The sequence below is a fragment of the Poecile atricapillus genome, chromosome Z (genome assembly GCF_030490865.1).
Source record: "Poecile atricapillus isolate bPoeAtr1 chromosome Z, bPoeAtr1.hap1, whole genome shotgun sequence".
In the NCBI taxonomy this organism is placed as follows: Eukaryota; Metazoa; Chordata; class Aves; order Passeriformes; family Paridae; genus Poecile; species Poecile atricapillus.
Window position 1 is genome coordinate 70,745,123 of NC_081289.1, and position 18,710 is coordinate 70,763,832.

The 18,710-nt window shown below is 41.1% G+C and overlaps 1 protein-coding gene across 1 annotated transcript in view; it reads left to right on the forward strand.

Annotated features, from left to right (window-relative positions):
* Window positions 1-1,014: 1,014 nt before the first annotated feature.
* PCSK1 (proprotein convertase subtilisin/kexin type 1) overlaps window positions 1,015-18,710 on the forward strand; it is a 28,173-nt gene continuing 10,477 nt past the window's right edge. Inside the window, exons 1-8 of the mRNA XM_058865399.1 lie at window positions 1,015-1,328; window positions 2,793-2,897; window positions 6,200-6,310; window positions 8,555-8,701; window positions 9,161-9,237; window positions 10,876-10,964; window positions 15,067-15,239; window positions 17,410-17,622. Of these exons, the coding sequence (XP_058721382.1) occupies window positions 1,146-1,328; window positions 2,793-2,897; window positions 6,200-6,310; window positions 8,555-8,701; window positions 9,161-9,237; window positions 10,876-10,964; window positions 15,067-15,239; window positions 17,410-17,622 (1,098 nt within the window). The 5' untranslated portion in view covers window positions 1,015-1,145. The remainder of the gene's footprint in view (window positions 1,329-2,792; window positions 2,898-6,199; window positions 6,311-8,554; window positions 8,702-9,160; window positions 9,238-10,875; window positions 10,965-15,066; window positions 15,240-17,409; window positions 17,623-18,710) is intronic.

An 18,710-nucleotide genomic window follows, 5' to 3' on the forward strand; every position in this document is an offset into this window, starting at 1 on the left:
ATGAAGAGCAAGGCAGGCATATCTGTCACTCCATAATAAACGGAAGGAAGCACGGTACTGAAGCACAGATCTAAAACCAGCTTGCTAAAATTTACAGTTAAAAAATTGGAAGAATCAGAGAATTAAATACACTGCACAGTAAAGTGAAGATGTTAAAAGGTTCAGTTTCTGAGGCAAAGGCATTTAGAAAACATTAGGAAACTTTTAGAATCATTTTCTAGTAGGTGAAAATACAATGAAGTGGTAGAGGGAAAGTTAGATAAAACTGAAGGAGCTGGGGAAATGCAAATGCAAAATGAAAATGTGAAAATAAGTGTTAAACAAATTGAAGCAATTGCGGAAAAACTACAATGTGCAGACCACCAGGTGCGATTGAAATTATTTTTAAATGAGAAACTGTACAAAATTAGTAGCTGTTCTTGAGGATAAACATATTTGCCCACCATCATCAGGGTGGGCAGGGTTCCCATTAAAGCAGCGCCTCTGTGGTGTGTCAGAGGTGTCGGGGGACACTGCGCTGTAATCGTGCTGTGCCGCCCAGTGGGTCCCCGCTTAGAAACCAAATTGAACAAAAAATGCTGGGCTCGCCTCGCTCTGCCCTCGCACCGAGGCGAGAGGGAACGCGGGCTGGGGTCGGAAAACCCACCCGGGACGGGATGGGTGCGAGGGGCGGGCGGGATCCGCGCTCCTGCCTCACCTCGGGCTCGGTCTTACCCATCACCTGCGGTAATAGGAACGATCGCACACCGCCACCGGCCCGGCGGCCCACGACCCTCGGGGACCAGATCCCCCGTCCCCCGTCCCGCCGAGCCGCCGCCACCCCCGCCATCCCCTCCCCGTCCCCCGGGACCCGCCTGGCTTCGCCCCCGCGCCCCCGCCTCCATCCCGCTCGCTTCCGCGCCCCCCCGGGAATCACCTCCCCCGGCTCGGGGGCCAGGTACACTTGACGTCAGGATGGCTGTCGTCGTTTTGACGTGTAAACACTCATTTCCATTCCGGCTCCGGAGGGTCTGTGAGCCTCGGGCAGCCGCGCCGGCAGGCAGGCAGGCAGGGCTCCGCTCCGCGCTATCGCGTAGCAACGCGGCGCCGCATCCCGCCCGCATCCCGCCCGCATCCCGCCCGCATCCCTCCCGCGTCCCGCGGCCATGGCCGGGCGGCGCTGGGCCGGCCGGTGCGCGGCCCTGGCCGTACTCCTGGCAGCCTGGTCCCTGCCCCGAGGAGGCAGCGCCGGAAGGCTCTTCCTCAACGAGTGGGCAGCCGAGATCCCGGCCGGCCCCGACGCTGCCAGAGCTATTGCGGACGAGCTGGACTACGACCTGGTGGGGCAGGTACGGCCGGGCGGGGGACAGCCGCTGCCGTGCATCCCGCGGGATGCTCCGCGACGGGGCTCCTTCCCCACCCCGCGAGGCTCCTTCCGTCCCTTCTCCCTCAAACTTGTGCCCGGCTGCCGCCCGCGGGGCTCGGGGGAGTTTACAGCTCCCGGTCCACACCGCAGCCTGCCAGGGTCCGGGTCCGCTCCTGGCGCCCGGCCAGGGACGGCTATTTCAGAGGGGACGGGGCAGGCAGACTCGGCTCTTCCCCAGGGGACAGGGCGGGGACCTCGGGCTCTCCTTGACGGGAACGGGCAGGGCGCTCCCGTTCTCCTTGGCGGGGCTGGGCTGGGTCGGGCGGGGGGTCCGGCTCTCCCTGGAGGCGTCCAGGAAGGGCAGCTGCTCTCCCTCAAGACCGGACAGAGTCAGACAGGGCTCCCCGCTCTCCCTGGGGAGACCGGCCGGGCACCGCGCCGTGCCACAGGGGACCGGGCAGAGCTCCCGGCTCTCCCCCGGCAGTCCGGGCAGGAGGAGGGGGGTGCGGGCGGTCCCAGCTGCGGCCCCACGCCGCCTCCCTCCCTGCCGGCTCCATCGCCATCGTGGGGCTTCTCTCCAACCATCCCTCGGGCGCTTTTTTGGGATGCCGTGACGTCAGCGTTGTCAGGGATGAGTAACCGCCGTGAGGGAGCAGCTTCGTCTCACCTCCCGGCGAGGGTCCTGTGCCGGGCACGGTGTCCCCCAGCGCTGGGACCCTGCTGCCCCCGGCCCGGCCCCGTGGTCGGGGTCGCGGTCAGCTCCCCTCCGTGCTGTCCTCAGTCCGCCTGCCCATCCCCGCGTTAGGGCACGGCTTGTTCTCCGCACTCCCAAACCCATAGGTGTGATCCCGCCTCTGAGGGTTTAGTCCTTCTGCTTTTGTAGCCAGTACATTTGCCCCCAGAGCTGCCAAAGAGCCCATCCTTAGGGGAGCGGGGTGCTCAGAATCAGCGGGGTGCACCTGGCTTGCCCGGTGGCTGGCTGCCGAGCAAGTGAAAATGCTGCTACAGTGGGTGCCTGTGCAACCCAGCCCCGCAGTGAGGTTTCTGAAACCGTGCAAAGGTTTTCACACCTGCCCAGCTGAAACCCGGGAAAAGCAGATAAAACCGGTGCACGACCTGCCCACTGAAATGTGTCAGTGCCAAGGTGTGTCCATGAGTGTAGTGGTCACTAGTACAGGTGCTGTGTAACTTGGGTACTGTAGCAGTAATGACTGCACTGGAGTAGTCCAAATGAAATTACTCCTCCAGCTTCTTTCAGCAGCACACAGGCTGAGAGAAGCACTTGTTACTTGAAGAGTGCTTCCTTGTTTGGATTAAAATATCTAGAGGCTAGTTTCTTTCTCTTTTGTCTTTCAGGCAATGTGAATTCTTTCATGTTTTTATTGTTGGTACTTGTTCACAGTGGGGAGATACCTCCTAATAATTAAAGCATGCCTGTGTTTTACAGATTGGATCCCTGAAAAACCACTACTTATTCAGACATAAGACCCACCCAAGACGGTCCCGAAGAAGTGCTATTCATATCACTAAGAGACTTTCTGATGATGAGCGGGTAAGTGTTAATTATTTATTTATTTATTTATTTATTTTATTCTGTCTCCTTACTGCTAGCTTTGTAAGGAGGTCACAGGCAGGCCTTCCTCATTTTGCAAGTCTAATATATTCAGCTATACTTGTGCTGAATAATACTTAACTATTCTGTCATTCACAGGCAGAATATGACCCTCCCTTACCACATATTTTTACAAGAGCTTTCCAAATTAAGATTTAGAATATGCAGCACCAGAATTTCAGATGTTGATGTGCCACTGATGCAAATGTGAACAGGGAACCAAGGGGCTGGATTCAAAGTAAAAATCCATAGATACACTAAGTTTAATTAGGCCATGTCTGTGCAATTACCATCTGAATTAGGTTTGATTTAAAGTGACTGAATATTAAGTAAAAAAAAAAGAAGTAGGAAAAAAGGGCTGAGGTTCTGCTGGATTGGCTTCTACAACAAGCTAAAATCCCTTCTCAAAGGATCCATCAGACATTCCAGAGCTGCAGTCTTTTGTTACAATGATATGCCACTGCAATCAGAGAACAGGCAAACTGGGGAGCCAAGGTACGACCCACTGGTGAAGCAGACTCCTTGTTTGTCTGGCTTTATTTCAGAGAGCAGCACTTCTCTGTGTAAGCATAATGAAAAACTGGGGTGCATGACAAATTTAAAGAGCAGACCAGAAAGCTGTCAGCCTCTCTTACAAACTGTTTTCTGGGAAATGTCACAACAACAACATTTGATTTTAAGATCAACATTGTTGCAGCAATCATTGTGACAATATGAGCTGTCCAAACGATGAAGTAACCTAGTTGTCAAAATGAGCAAATTATCATATAAGGACAATTCACTTCAGAATGAGTAATCTTCTATCTGGAGGTTTTAGATGCAAATGTCAACTAGGAGGAAATATTCTGTGTGGCAAGACAGAGTGTTTGTTTTGCCTGTTTTATTTTAAAACTGTATAGTATCATCTATTTCCTTGCAAACAGGAGCTGGTTTAACAGTTAAAGTTGAAATAATCCTAACTTGGGAATGTTCAAACCTGCAGATTCAGTCTAAACTAGTTCCAATTTATGCCTACATAAAATGACAAGATGTCATACATTGTAGTATGATGCTCAGGATCAGAGTTTTGGGTGCAGTCTTTACGTGGAGAAGAATGAGAGTGTTCAACACATCACATTCTAAAATCCTAGCAGAATGGAAGTGATTGTCTTATGTTGCCACCAGACATTATTGCATCCTTGCATTCTTAGGTTCAAAGTGCTGCAGGTGATTTGCTAAATTTACTCCAATTTCCATTTGATTTACCATCCAGTATGCAAATTAACTCTGTGAATAAATGAGGTGTAATTATGCATTATGTAAGTGTATAAACACAAAGCAATCATGTAACACTGTTTAGCTGCACAGGGACCTTTGCTCTAAAGAGCTGCTCTTGTTCAGCAGCAGCCTAGTTAAAAAGATTTAGAGTCAACCTTTAAAAAGGGAGAGAAAAGGGAATCCTGTTTTTGTTTGTATAACACCTTCATGAATTTCACGGTATGTTACGTGTGAAGGCTGTGGTAAAACTTGGCTCTAATCTGAGTATTTATCTGCTTCCTATAGTGTTTTTGTAAAACAGATAAAGGCTGTGAATACATTAAAGGGATATAATTATCCGGTTACCTAACTTCTTCTAGTATTTGCACTAGTTTCCAAATCTACTCTCTTGCAAGTAAACTTGAGTTGAGATGGTTTTTTACTGCTTTATGTATCAGTGATTGGAGATTTGGCATGGGGCCTTTAGCTTTTGCTGGAGATGGATGGTTGGAACCTCATCCAGCTGCTGAGTGACAAACATTTGGCTGGTTTGCCTGACATATGTGCTTGGGAGTTTCAGCTCATTTCCCTTCAGTGCACTTGCTCACCATGAAAAAAAATAACGAGCATGGAAGTTTTTAATTGCTAATTACTGTTGGGTGGTGAAGAGGTCAAGCTTTGCTGTGGGGAGGGAAGAGAGATAGAGGTAATTGTTTCGACGTGTGCACAGGTATGTATGGCCTGAGATATGAAGGGCAGTTTAAAATACCTATGCTTTTATGGGTATATTCATCTTCTACGACCAAGGTTTGTAGCGGCTTTAGGACTAAATACATAACAAAGAGAATCACAAACATGCCTAATGCAGCTACCATTTTAAAGGATTTATGTTCTTGTGGTGAATTTTCATTAGGCTTTCATTAGAAAATTGCATTTTAATCAAATCACTCATTTTAATCATAACTTCTGAGTCATTATTATCCCATACGTGACGATAGATGTCAGGATCACAAAGCTGTTCAATCACAGTAGATAAAAGGAATGGAATCTATTCACAGCTTGAAAGTAAAAGATTAGACCCAAAGCACCCTGCATGTAAGGCTTGTCACAGGATCTTGGCAATCTTACCAAACCTGAGTTTGCTTTTCCTGCTTGGAATTTGGGATGAAAAGGACCAACCATGTCTGCATCAAAGTGACCATACAAGGATCAACTATGAATAATGTTTTATTCCCTTTCCAAAAGGAGCACACAGCACAGAGAGAGGCATCATCATCAGGATGTCATTTGAACTGGGTTCAGTAATACATTCAAGGGTGATACACACTTAAAATACAACCTAGTGCCTTAGAGACTGCTGTGTCTGTGCACAGAGGCTCGTTTGATGCTTTATCAAAGCATGCTGAAGCATTTTGGCTTCTAGTTGCCTTAAGTGGAATTATGCCAGTGATGAGGTTAGTCTAATATTCATTGCTTGCTAATTGACCACTCTTCAAAACACTGCTAGGAAGGAGATTTGGAGGTCCAGCTGGTCTGTGAGTAACAGCATGGATATGATTGCTAGACTGAAGCCAGATATAATCTTTCTTCCTTCTTTTTCACTCCCAATAGAGAGTTAATAAAAGATAAGTAGCAGAAAGAAGCAGGCCGTGGTTTTCCTTGTTTCAGTAAGCACCATTGCTTAGATGACCTTCTAGCCATACTACACGGTATTACTTGATGTGAAAACCCGCCTTGTGTCACTCACAGGAGTTTTTTATTAATGTGATTTTCTGTTAATTGATTCTACAGTATTATGATTTCACCAAGTTCTCCTCCCTAAATCTCACTGTACTACTGTTTAAATAATCTTCTTTTCTGTAACAAATGCTCCTTATTTTGCTTCAGGCACCAAAATTTCTCAGTGTGACAAAATACTTATACTCTAGGTTATACCTTTATACTCTAGGTTGAGAAAGACCCAAATTAAAGAGGTTCACTTGTCATATTTTTACAAATAATTGTAGGTATCATGGGCAGAGCAGCAGTATGAAAAAAAACGAACCAAGCGTGCCTCAGTGAGAGACTCAGCAGAAAGTCTTTTCAACGACCCCATGTGGAATCAGCAGTGGTATCTGGTAAGACTTTATTGCCTTGTGGAGCTGGGGAAGGTGGCTGTGCCATCAGCTGCATTATTTTATCAGTATCGGAGTGATTGCACTGAAGGGAATAAATGAAGAGTCCCTCTCGTTTTACAGTGTCAGCTGTAAAAATGAGTGATTTCTGTGCATAACATTTTCAGGAAACCTTCTGTCTTCTGTGTTGCTTCAACAAAGATTCTAGATGCCAATTCAGCTGCTGTTTAGTATGGGGGGCGGGGGGGAGTGATTTCACAAATTCATAACTGGTAAAATCCACTTTAATGATGATTTTAAAATATTTGCTGTTTTCGTGTAAGAAGTCCATTACCATATCTGAAGCTGGCCATGTATTTCTTTATTAAAATTGGTAGTGAAGACTATATATACCAGATGAAAACAGAAGCATCTGCATGCATGTGACAAGCACCTTCAGCCACCTGGACTAGGATTGATATATTAGAGAGTCTCTAAAGCTCCATCACATGCTCAAAACCTCAGGAAAAAATATTTCCAGGGCTCCATTGTTTCTGTCTGCATGTGCCAATTGAGAAATACAGTTGATAATTTAGATTTTACATGGTTTCTTCCAGGAGCCTGTTTTTCTGTTGTGCATCTAGCTGTACCTTCAGTTTAGGATTCATTGCTTTCACTCAGACTAGGGATGGGATTAAAGGCAGGTATAACAAATCAAAGAGAAAGGTCAAGCACAAATGGGGCCTGAGTGGCTGGAAATACTTTTCCTGAGTTCATCCTAGAGAAATCATACCAAACTCTAGGCTGCTTTCCTTCATTTGAGCCAAGGAAGGTAAATCGTAAACCACGTAGCATAAAAAATTTCCATGAAGATTCCTGCAGAGTTTTTCAAACAGAAAAACATTGTTATCTGTAAGAATTTAGCTTTTCTTTGAAGCAAAATCTCTCTTTGCTTCCTTGTCTGTATCCAAAAAAGCAGGATATTTCCAAGATGTCTGTATTAGACAAGTACACAGACACATGCAGGATTCATAAAAGCAGTCTGGGGAAAAAAACCAAAACCTGACAATGTTCTTCTGTTCCAGAGATGTAGTTCCTTTTTCCACCTATTTATGGTTTTCACTACTTTTCCCTCTAGTTTTCACATATGAGAAACAAAACTATGCTATTTACCCTTGCTCACAATGCACATTGAATTTTTCTGATTAAATGTGTAAATGTGTTATATATTTTCTTCCAAAATATGGCTTTTGCCTTGTAGTGAATAACTATTACCTTATTTTTATGAATTGATGGCAACAATTTTAGCTCCAGTGTACCCCCACACATCACCAGGGAAAAAATATTATTTTTATATGGATTCAAGAGAACGAAGCTTGAAATCTCAAATAATTTCCTAAATGGAAGCAGTCAGGTATAGGGAGAAAAAATGAAAGAAATTTCATCGTTATAACAAAATTATTTTCCTAAGCCTTGTATTTTATGCAGTATCTCTTTGGAAACAAAGACATAAACAAACCTGCTGTCAGCTAATGTAATTGTGCACAGAGAAACAGAAAGAAAGTGCTTCTTTTTACATCTGTGCCTTTATGGGGGCTGCAAGCATGTTTTCTAAATTAGATGTATGTTCTGATCATTTAGTATTATAGGAGGGAAAATGACCCATTTAGGAGATACTCTTCAAAAAACTTGCTGCAGAAGAGAAGGCTATACATGATTCATACTTCCAGCTGATTTACCAGAGGAACAGCAATGAGGGTAGTAAAGAGAAAATTGTGACTCAACATGGTTGTTCCCAACCAAACAACTACCTTAATTGTTTTACCCATTAATTATTTTGCTCTGGCTAACTTTAACATCCAAGGAGGAAATACACTTGGAGGAAATCCAACTCACTGCACTGCAGGCACTGTCTTGGCTCCTCATCAGATGGAAAAAACAAACATTATCAGGTCTGATTATTAACCCAGTGTTCCAAGGTCCATTGGTGCATCCCCACCACTCCCTTCAGTTTCTGCTGCCTACTTACCAAAAATACAAGATGTTTTTTGTTCAGAAGTTGTCTTCAGGGATATTCAGGCAGTGGGGTAAATCTGTCAGCGCCGCAAGTATTTGATGAAGCTCATTTTTGTTTTGTATTTGCAAAATTTAAGCAAAATACAGAAGTTAAAGCCGAGATTGTTCACAGCATCTATAAAATATGACTTTGGACCTGTTTAGTAGAAATGGATAAAATGTTGATATATTTTAACCACCTCTGTCCTACAGCAAGATACAAGAATTACTCCTTCCCTGCCCAAACTGGATCTCCATGTTATTCCTGTGTGGCAGAAAGGATTTACAGGCAAGGGAGTTGTCATCACAGTCCTAGATGATGGACTGGAGTGGAATCACACTGACATCTATGCTAACTATGTAAGTTTGAGCATTAGAATGCTATGGAATATATTAATCAGTTGTAAATTTGATAAACAGACACTCTCCCCCAGCTCATTGTGTGTTCTGTAAGTCAGCTCCTGCAGTACAGAGACTGAAATATTTGCCTTAGGCATGATTTGAAACCTGGTCTGTGTCACAGGAAGCAGAATGTCACTTAGCAATGGTAGCAGGGTGGATATTTTGTTGTTTTGTTTTTCCTTCAGTAGATTTAGTTCCCAGACACATTTGTATGTAGTGGTTTAATGCTAAATTATTAAAGCTCCATGAAATAGTTATGGAATTGTTAATGGCCATCAAATTCTACCAGCTTGATTGCTGCCTATATGAGGCATATGAAGTAAATAAATACAGACTCCAGAACCCATTTTGTAAGCAACTTAGAAATGTCTTTCCTAGTTGTCTGAATTAATTCTGCTTTTCTTTTTTCACATGTAGGACCCAAAGGCAAGTTATGATTTCAATGACAATGATCATGATCCCTTTCCTAGATATGACCCAACAAATGAAAACAAGTGAGTAGGTTCATAGCTGTCTGAAGAGAACAAAACATTACACTGTTAGTTTCTGTTAGAAGATACAAGTGGAGAAATTTCTGTGTATGTCCCCTGTGGCAATTATTTTATAAGAGGAAAAGTTTGTGTAACAGAATTGCTGGATGGCTGAGCTTGGAAGGGACTTCTGGAGGTCATCTGCACAAGGAGCAACTTTAAAGCCTGCTGCACAGGATGATGAGGATGGCTTTTGTATACTTTCAAGGAGGGAGAGGCCACAACCTCCCAGGACAACCTGTGGTGGTGCTCAGTTTGCCTCAGTGTTAAGAAGCACTGTTGGAAATCCAGAAGGAGCCTCCTGTATTCCAGTTTGCAAGAGCATTCTCGTATAACATTAGCATAAGCACTGAAAATTCCCAGATGAAGCATTTCATAACTGTAATCTCCCTGTGATGTCCTGAATTTCTTCATGTCTTTGTACATGTAAGGGGCTGATGTGTTTCTGCAAGATGAAGGGAATGATCTATTCATGTGTCTCTGTGTGTTTCTGGAATGATACCTTCCAAAGTATATTTTTACATCAATTCTCTGCTTTGCACTGGGAATTTAAAAAAAAAAAAAAAAAAAAAAAGTCTCTTGATGGGTCTGTTAGACCTGGGCACATCCATCATAGCCCAGTTACGGATTTTGTCCATAAGAAAGAGAACAGGAGGGACCTCCTTAGAAGCTGGTACCTAAAATAGTCAATTTTTTAAACAAATTAGGATGCCACTACTCAGTACAGATAGCAAGAAACTGATGCATTGGTTCCCTGTTTCCTATCAGACAGTACAGAAGCATTTACAACACAAATCATTGTATGAGGGAAAAAAAAGAAAAATCAGTCTGAGGATGAAAAACCCATGAGAAAGACATTTGAAAAATGGCATTTTTACTTTGTTACAGTATTATTTTAGAGAGAGAAGCCATTATCCTCTTGTTATGATGTCATTATATCTTAAATCTACCTGTATTGCCTCTAATCTTTATTAATAAGTCAATGGAATTCAGCCCAGAAGTGCTGAAACATGTCACTGAATAACAAGCTGTAGCATTACATAATACAACACTTTTACCTTGAGACTTATCGGAAAGTTTTCTGTATTGAGGAATTAGAATCACCTGTGGGGAAAAAAAAAATAAAAAAAAATTGCACAGAAAATCTTCTGTTACAAGAAAAAAATAGCAATGGGGATACTTTAAAGACTCACTTTCTGGAATCCTAAATAAATGCAGTCATTTAGAAAAAAGGTTTCTAAACGTGTGATTAAAAAATATTTGTATCATATTTCTGTCTGAAGACAACTTCTTAGCCCCATAATTTTATGCCACTTTTTCACTGTACAAAAATACTGGTATCTACAGTGAGATTAAGAAAAGTATTTATCATCTCATGAAAATGTTCCTTTGAGCATTAAATAGGCAAAATTATATTTAATGAAGTTTAGGTGAAATAAGTATTTTTGTATCATGTAGCTACAACTCAAAAGCTTTTCAATAGCTGCATTTCATCTATTGAAAGGAAGAATTCAAACAAATCAAGGTCCTTGACAAGTCTTTCTGTATAATAAACAGCAAAGCTGTTATGATGTGTTCTTTATTCTTGCTGTATTCATTCAGGCATGGGACACGGTGTGCAGGAGAAATTGCCATGCAAGCCAACAACAGAAAATGTGGAGTTGGAGTAGCCTACAACTCCAGGGTTGGAGGTAAGGAAACAAAAATAATTAGATGTCTAATATGAATGGAAACGAGACAGATACAGAGTGTTGCCAGATACCATTAATCTGAAATATGAATGATTGGTCATTCTCAGAAAACATTTATCTTGCAGTATTATAAACTTCAAAATCCTGTCTGGCAACAGTGCTGAGTGATGCCTGTATATGACAGGATTTCTTTAATAAAGTCTGGAATTTGGTCATGAATAGATAGATAGATAGATAGATAGATAGATAGATAGATAGATAGATAGAATATATAACAACAGCAGCAACAGAATAGGCAGGGGTGAGGATGATTATGATAATCATAATAAAACTAGTTATCATAATGTTAATAATATTTAAAACAATAAAAATATTAACAACATCAACAAAAATAATAGCAACAACTTATAATTTACCTAGAGTTAAGACATCTTGTAAGGAATGAAGGGCTAATTACTTATTATTGCTTATCCAGGGGAGGAGAGGGATTGAGTAGAGTGAAAGGAGTACACAAAATTTTACCCATCCATAATTTAGCATATTGTTTCCTTTAACACAATCACATTTGAAAGGTCATGTCAGTCAAGTTATGCAAACTACTGTCCTTTTTGTTCCAACAACTTCCTTCTCTAGTGTCTAGTAACCATATGTTAAATTTGAAAACAAGTGGAGTATTTTTTGCCCACCAATCAATATAGTTGTTTGTTTTTTAATCAATGGCTCAATCTGTTGGTTGTTTGTGAAATAATCATGATGCAAGTATCCCATTGCAAATGGTACTTAGCTCAGAGGAAGTTATTTTTACAGTCCCACTTTTTTCATTATTCCCTCTCTTTCCTTTTAAACAATGGGATGATGAGTGGAAATTGACTCCCATAGCTGTCGTTCCCACCATTTCACCATGGTGTTTTGTCGGATCCCAGTTACTCCACTGAGCTGTCATGGATGTCAGCCTTGCAGTTTGCCTTTGCCATGATGCATTATGCTGTCATGATCTGTTTAAATAAAATATCTCACTCATAACATGAAGACATCAGATTTTCAAAGGAAGACAAAATGGATGAAGCTGCAAAGACGTCTCAACTCCCACTGTGCCCGTATTTTAAGGCTCTTGCATCTACGGAGGAGGTTCTTCCACAGCTATTTGCATAGGATCTGTGCTCATTTGCATATGCAAACTACAGATCTGTGTGGGATAATTTATCTAGAAAAGGGAAATAACAGTAGGAAAAGCAGTCCAGCAATCCACATTACCCAGCAAGCAGCATACACTTGGGTGGGGGAGGAGGAAGAATGGAAAAGTTGAAAGAAATTGTAAGCTGTTAGATGTGACCAGACTGATTAAGACAGGGGTGGAAGAAAAATATGTTCAAAGAGCAGAGGAAGATAAGAGAAGTCTCCAAAAGATTCAGATAAATTTGGAGTGGCTAAACACTGAGAGATTTTTTTGATGATCGGAGCTCTACAGGATTCATTTCTCCAGAGGCTGTTTTTTCTCCTTTTTCTTTTTTATTTTATTTATTTTTAAATCCATGAAATGACACATTGCACACTTCTACTTGACATTAGTTCAGGATGACTTCCTTAAGTGGCTGTTTGCTTGTAGCAGTTGCCAGACTGGATAAATCCAGTGGTCAACAGTAGGTGGACCTTCTCTCTGATAGTCAATATCTGCTTTAGGGTAAGAAATCCTGGCAATCTGGAATACCTTGTTCTCCAACTTTCAGCATCATAAGTTGGTTTAACTTTGTCTTGGGGGTTAAAACAAAACATTCCATTATTTTTTGTTGTTGTTTGTTTCCTGTGAAAGTACTGAATTTAGCAGTCCTGAATGTTCTCTCCAGTAACATCAATGCCTGGCCCTGTTGTGAAATACTGACTAGCTTCTCCATTACTTTGTGGCTGTGGGTACCATGGGCTCCTCTGTGCGCTGTGTGAAGCAAAAAATACTCTTAAAGCCAGTTTCCAAAGTGACACCTTTTCAGTGCCCTTTAACATTCACCTCCTGGCCTTTGTAGAGCTGAGAAATGTGGATTGCTCACCTCTGGTATAAAGCAGGACGTGTATTTTCATGCATACCTGACTGTACCACAGTGTTATGATATTTCCATGGTGCTGCCATGGTAATTAAATGGTTTAGAAGCTCCATTTTACAAAGGACTGGGCTGAGAATTTGTGCACAGTGATGTGTCACTAAAAATAGCTTTCTGCCAGGCAGATACATGTATATGCATCCAAAATTACCTTGGGCTTTGCCCACTTTTGATTTTGTGGGACTGATGATGGGAGCAAGAATAGAAAATAGTCTATGCAAGAGGACATAATTGGAATCTGCTGAAGGAAATATCACTGCAGTCATCAAATCCCTGACCTGACTTGAACAATCAGGGTTTCTGATGATCAGGAAGGCAAGGCAGTGGTTTTTTTTCCTTGAATAGTTTTCATCACTGTGGAGTCATTGTTCTTGGTTTGTTTGGATTTTTTTCCTTATTACATTATTTATCTGCAGACTTGTCTTTTTCTGAGGGAAGTATGAGCACATTACTCCTTACATTCCCACTATCTCATGTGTTGCAAGCTCTCACCTGGGGCAGATCTTTGCTGTCATGAGAGAATCTAGCAATTCTGAGACAATAGGAAAAAGAGTAATCAAACCATTCTCAGTTTAAGACGGCCCTGGGTAAGTGGTGTATTTAGTACCTGAGGCACAGGTGCTTTTCCCAGCTTTGGAGTGATAGTGGAGCAGCTGTATCACTGTGGTAGAGAGGATTAACTCCTTTGTCTTATTTTAGCAGTAATGAATATGAAATAATAAAGCTCAGCTTTATCTCTGAAGTATTAGGAGTATTAAGAGGTCAGCCATTTGGGAAAATAATTATGCTTGCAGTCTTTTTTCCCTTGCTTAATAGCTTAAAAAGAAAGAAAAAAAGAAAAAAACACAGAGCTGCAAGGGTAAGGTTAGAGGTTTTATGTTGTTGGGTATTTTGGGATATTTTTGGACTTTTTTTTTAAATTGAATTACTACATTTTGCCTGCTGTGCTTTGGCAAAATCCCTCTTTTGTGGAAAATACTAAAGAACAAATACTCATAATTCACCAACTGCCAGCAATGGTGCAGCTGCTGTAGCACTAACCAGCCAAATCCAAGGGAACCCAGACATTTTTATTGCTTGTAAACATAGGCTGAATCCTGACTGCTGTGGCTCTTATATTGCTGCTGGTGCTGTTAGCACCATACCAGAGTGGGGATTTTGCCAGAGTTCTGCTTTTTCTGCTGTCTTCCAGCACTGGACAGTGGCAGCAGCCCCACTGCAGAGCTGTGGCTTTGCTCAGCAAAGGATCCGATGCAGATGAACCACAGTCTGCACCTGAATTTAAAGTACCACTGAGATCAGGCTTGCTTTGAAAGAGATTAGATCATGCAGGTCCTAATAAATTGTTAATGAGAAGAATATCTCTGGATTGCTCACAGTAGGAAAAAACCAAAACATGGCAGTGGAAGAACAGTGAGACTTTTTTCCTGTGGTGGAGATTGAAGAGCTGGTGAAATTGCAGCATCGCAGAGACAGCAAAACCTTTAATGTGGGGGCCAAGTGCTTTGGTCAGAACATTCAGAACTATGCCTTTGAACTCAAACTCTTAGAACTCTTGAAGATAAAAGTAATGTTGGTAAAACCTATTTAATTTCAGTGGCATTTTTAGCAGCTTGAGGAGTCTTTGTTGCAGATGTAAGAGAGAAGACAGAGAAGAAAGAGAATGCAATAAGAAAAGCCAGGAACAGTAAGCAAGACATCATCTTCTTGGGTCTCTGTTGAAGGAGCAAAAGAAATAAATAGGAGGCTAATAGGATTTTAAGGTTTTGATTTTTTTTTATGTTTGTAGAGAAACACTGAGCATTGCAAATAAAACCTAACTGTACTTTTTTACACTGACAGGAGCTATCCTCAATATTGCTTACATGAACAGCAGTTGGCTGTGGTTGCAGTACTTATGGCTTAATTTTACTGGAAACATTAAAACCAGTTAACAAAGACAAGGAGGAGGGAACAGAAAGTAAATCCAGTTTGATTCTTTTTATTTCTTTTTTTTTTTTCCTGTGAAGGTATACGAATGCTGGATGGAATAGTCACCGATGCTATTGAGGCCAGTTCAATCGGTTTCAATCCAGAACATGTGGATATTTACAGTGCAAGCTGGGGCCCTAATGATGATGGTAAAACTGTGGAGGGACCTGGGAGATTGGCACAGAAGGCTTTCGAGTATGGGATAAACCAGGTATGATACTTCAGGGGGAAAAAAAAAAAAAAAAGCAAAAATTTTGCCAGAGAAGAGAATTTTAAAATGGTTGATACCAGAGAAAAAAAATGAAAATTGTTTGTGCTATCTTTGCTCAAATATATTTGAATGGACATGATATATTTTAATAGTACAGGTGAGAGAAATTTCCAGCCAGAATGGACTTTTGAAAAAACACCATTAGGGCTTTCTAAACTGGTTTATAGCTGCTAATCTCCATGGATAAGCTTTTTTTTTTTACATCCTTAATTTTGCTGCCTTTGTCTCACCCTACACCCAGCCTTCTCTGCTGCTTGTTTTACATTGAACAGTAATTGGATTTCTGCACTGAAAGACCATAAAATTTAATACAAAATTCCTGTTTCATGAATATTTTTCTGTGTGAAATAGTGATGCATTTTAGCACCCTGTGGATGAGCTTGTACTGTGCTAATTGCATTAATTTTTAAATTGGTGCATGTCATGATCCAATTAAAATGAAAATAGTATAAATAATAGTACAAATGCGTGAAGAGTACTGGGAGCAATATTTTTGTGGGTTTTTTTTTCTTGTTACACTCTTTGGAGCTGTTTGGATGATAAATAGGGTGCAAACTGAGACCTGCTATGAATTTATTAGTAAACTACTCTTGCTCTTGCCAGTGAGGTGAAAAGATATCTAAAGATGGACAGGTACTCAAAAAGAGAAAACAACTGAATCATAGAGGGGAGAAGAGAGAAATAGCCTGAAGGACAAGCAAACAGACAATTTTGGATAAAGGGCAATTAACATCAGTAGGTAGAGGAGAAAAGGAGAGAACAATTCAAATGCTGATAGCTGACAAAGATACTCTGAGGGAATAATGGAGACTGAGAGGAGAGAGTTTGTAACAGGTTTTATGTCCATAGGCAGGTAGCAAGAGCAGAGCGAGAATTAAAGGTGAAAATCAGACAACAAATTTTCCTTGGTCTTACTCTGAAAAAGCAGGTTCTTTGGTGGAGATTGCAATTTTTTTTGCAGCTTGCTTTATTTTTAATAGGGAACAAATTTACCCATTTGCCTCTCAGGATTCAAGATTCCTTTTGCAAAGGTCTGTCTGGTCTCCATTCTGCTTAAAGTCAGCCAGTGTTTGGATTGACAACAGCTCTGATCCCTGGATCTTCCACTGCTGCTCGAGTGAAGCACAGGTTTAACCTGAAGAACCAAGGAATTCTTTTCATCGCTCTAAGTGAAATCAGAGCAGATGTTGGGGTACACCAGTGCTTTTCTGGACTGCAGCCTTTGTTCTCAAATACACTATATAACTTTCCGCAGTTGAAGTGGTTTTTCTTTTCAAATTTAAAACTTGTATCACAGGGTATATCTTATTTCTCTTTGCTTTTAATATTTTAACGTTTTAAGTGAAAATATCTTAGCATTTGCATAAATAACTTCAAATCTCACCTAAGTGGAACGAGAAAAAAAAATTTCTTTCCAACTGCTGTGGAATATTTAATGTGCATATATTAATAATGAACATATATGTGCAAAGATATTAATAATGAACAACACATGAAATTTTGTTTGTCACACAAAACGTATTTCTTTCCTCTGAAGAACTAGTAGGGGGTAAGACTGGATAGTAATACATGTTTCTGCTGTGCTAGCTGTGATATTTTACATGGCTATGCCTGGAGGCTGGTGATGCTGACCCACAGATCTGTGAGGGAAGGAAGGGTATTCAGTGTCCCTTGTTCATACTCCTAACCCATACCTCCGTGAGTACAGGAAAGGAAAATTAAATAAACCCCACTAAACTTGCCTTTTTTTTTTTTTTTTAAAGGCATTTTTTCTAGAAATGGTGAGTATCAAGCAGCATGTGGAAAAATTTACTCATTGGACACTGACAATACAGACTCTGTTTTTAACCTGAAAATCCAAGGAAAGCTGTTGTATCTGGAACACTACACCTAGGCCAGTGAGATTAAGAGTTGTGCTGTAGGGTGAGCAGTGGCATATCAAAAACAGCTGATTTATTCTGTCTCTTGTCTTCTACAGTGCTTATGGAAATTGCTCCTCTTCTACGTTTGCTCATTTAGGCTTTTTGGGGAAAGGAGTTGTTAAATATACATTGTGAGATCTGAAATCTCTTTTATAACCATTCATTTCCTTTTTTATTTTTTTCCTTAGGGCCGAAATGGAAAAGGCTCCATTTTCGTGTGGGCTTCAGGGAACGGAGGTCGTCAGGGTGACAACTGTGACTGTGATGGTTACACTGATAGCATCTACACCATCTCCATTAGCAGTGCTTCTCAGCAAGGGCTTTCTCCCTGGTATGCAGAGAAGTGCTCTTCAACTCTGGCCACAGCATACAGCAGCGGGGATTATACTGACCAAAGAATTGTAAGTTGCTTTTACCAGTTTCAAAATAAATAGAAAGGTATGATATATGCAAATAATAAATGGAACCTCTTAAATGCTTGGCTTTGCGTGCCTGTTTTATGTTATGTGTTATGTGTTTTGTGCTTTTGACGGGAAACTTTAAGGGATTTGTAATCCAAAAAGTGATTGTATTCCTGTATTCCTCTACCTTAAAACGATGGTTAAACAAAATCGTTGTGTCAATTCTGTTCAGTAAGCATCCTGAATTTGTCTGTGGTTTGTGAGCACTGTTTGTGTATGAAAGTGGTCCTTGCATGGTTTTTTTATGGTACTATTCTTCACGAAGGGCAAATGAAGAGAGATTCAGAGTAAAAAGAAAACCTGTGATGTTGGGGCCTCTGCCATACCTTGCCATTACCTTTTTTAAGACAGAGACAGGAACAACGCCTCCAAACCTTCCACACTCAGCAAGCAGACATACCAGCTGGTGTGCTTTTCTTAATTGTGCTGAAGAAAATTGCTGTGGCACAATAATGCTGAAACACCTGTAATTTCTCTCCAGCCCTGGTAGATGCTAATTTTACAATACACTGAACTGATGGAGATTAAAACAGTGTCATTCCAAGTTAGCCTGGAGATCAGTCCTTGTTAAGTGGCTTCTCTTTATAGTTGAGATACATGGGCTGACGAGTTTCGTGTTTATTCATTGAAAATTATAGTTCTGCTGAAGACGGAGCAGAACACCAATACTAATCCTATGAGTAATTTCCTAGTAAGCAGTAATTTTGAATGTTCTAGGCCCAACACAATGATCTGTTTTCATGATTCACCAGTAAGCCTGAAACACTTATTGTGAAACCTTAGACTAAAATAAGATATTCAGTGTGGGAATATTTTGTTCCAACACGAAACGTTTTGATACTAAAATTATAGTTGAAGTAAAAAGAGTGGATTGAAATATGAACAGATTTAAACACTCATCACTTTTTCTGCTGATGAGAAGTGTATTAATACGCATCAAGTAAGGGACGCATAGTTACATTTGTGAGTATGGATATGACTGTATGTACAACTGTTTATGAGTTTGTTTGTTTGTTTTTGTTTTTGTT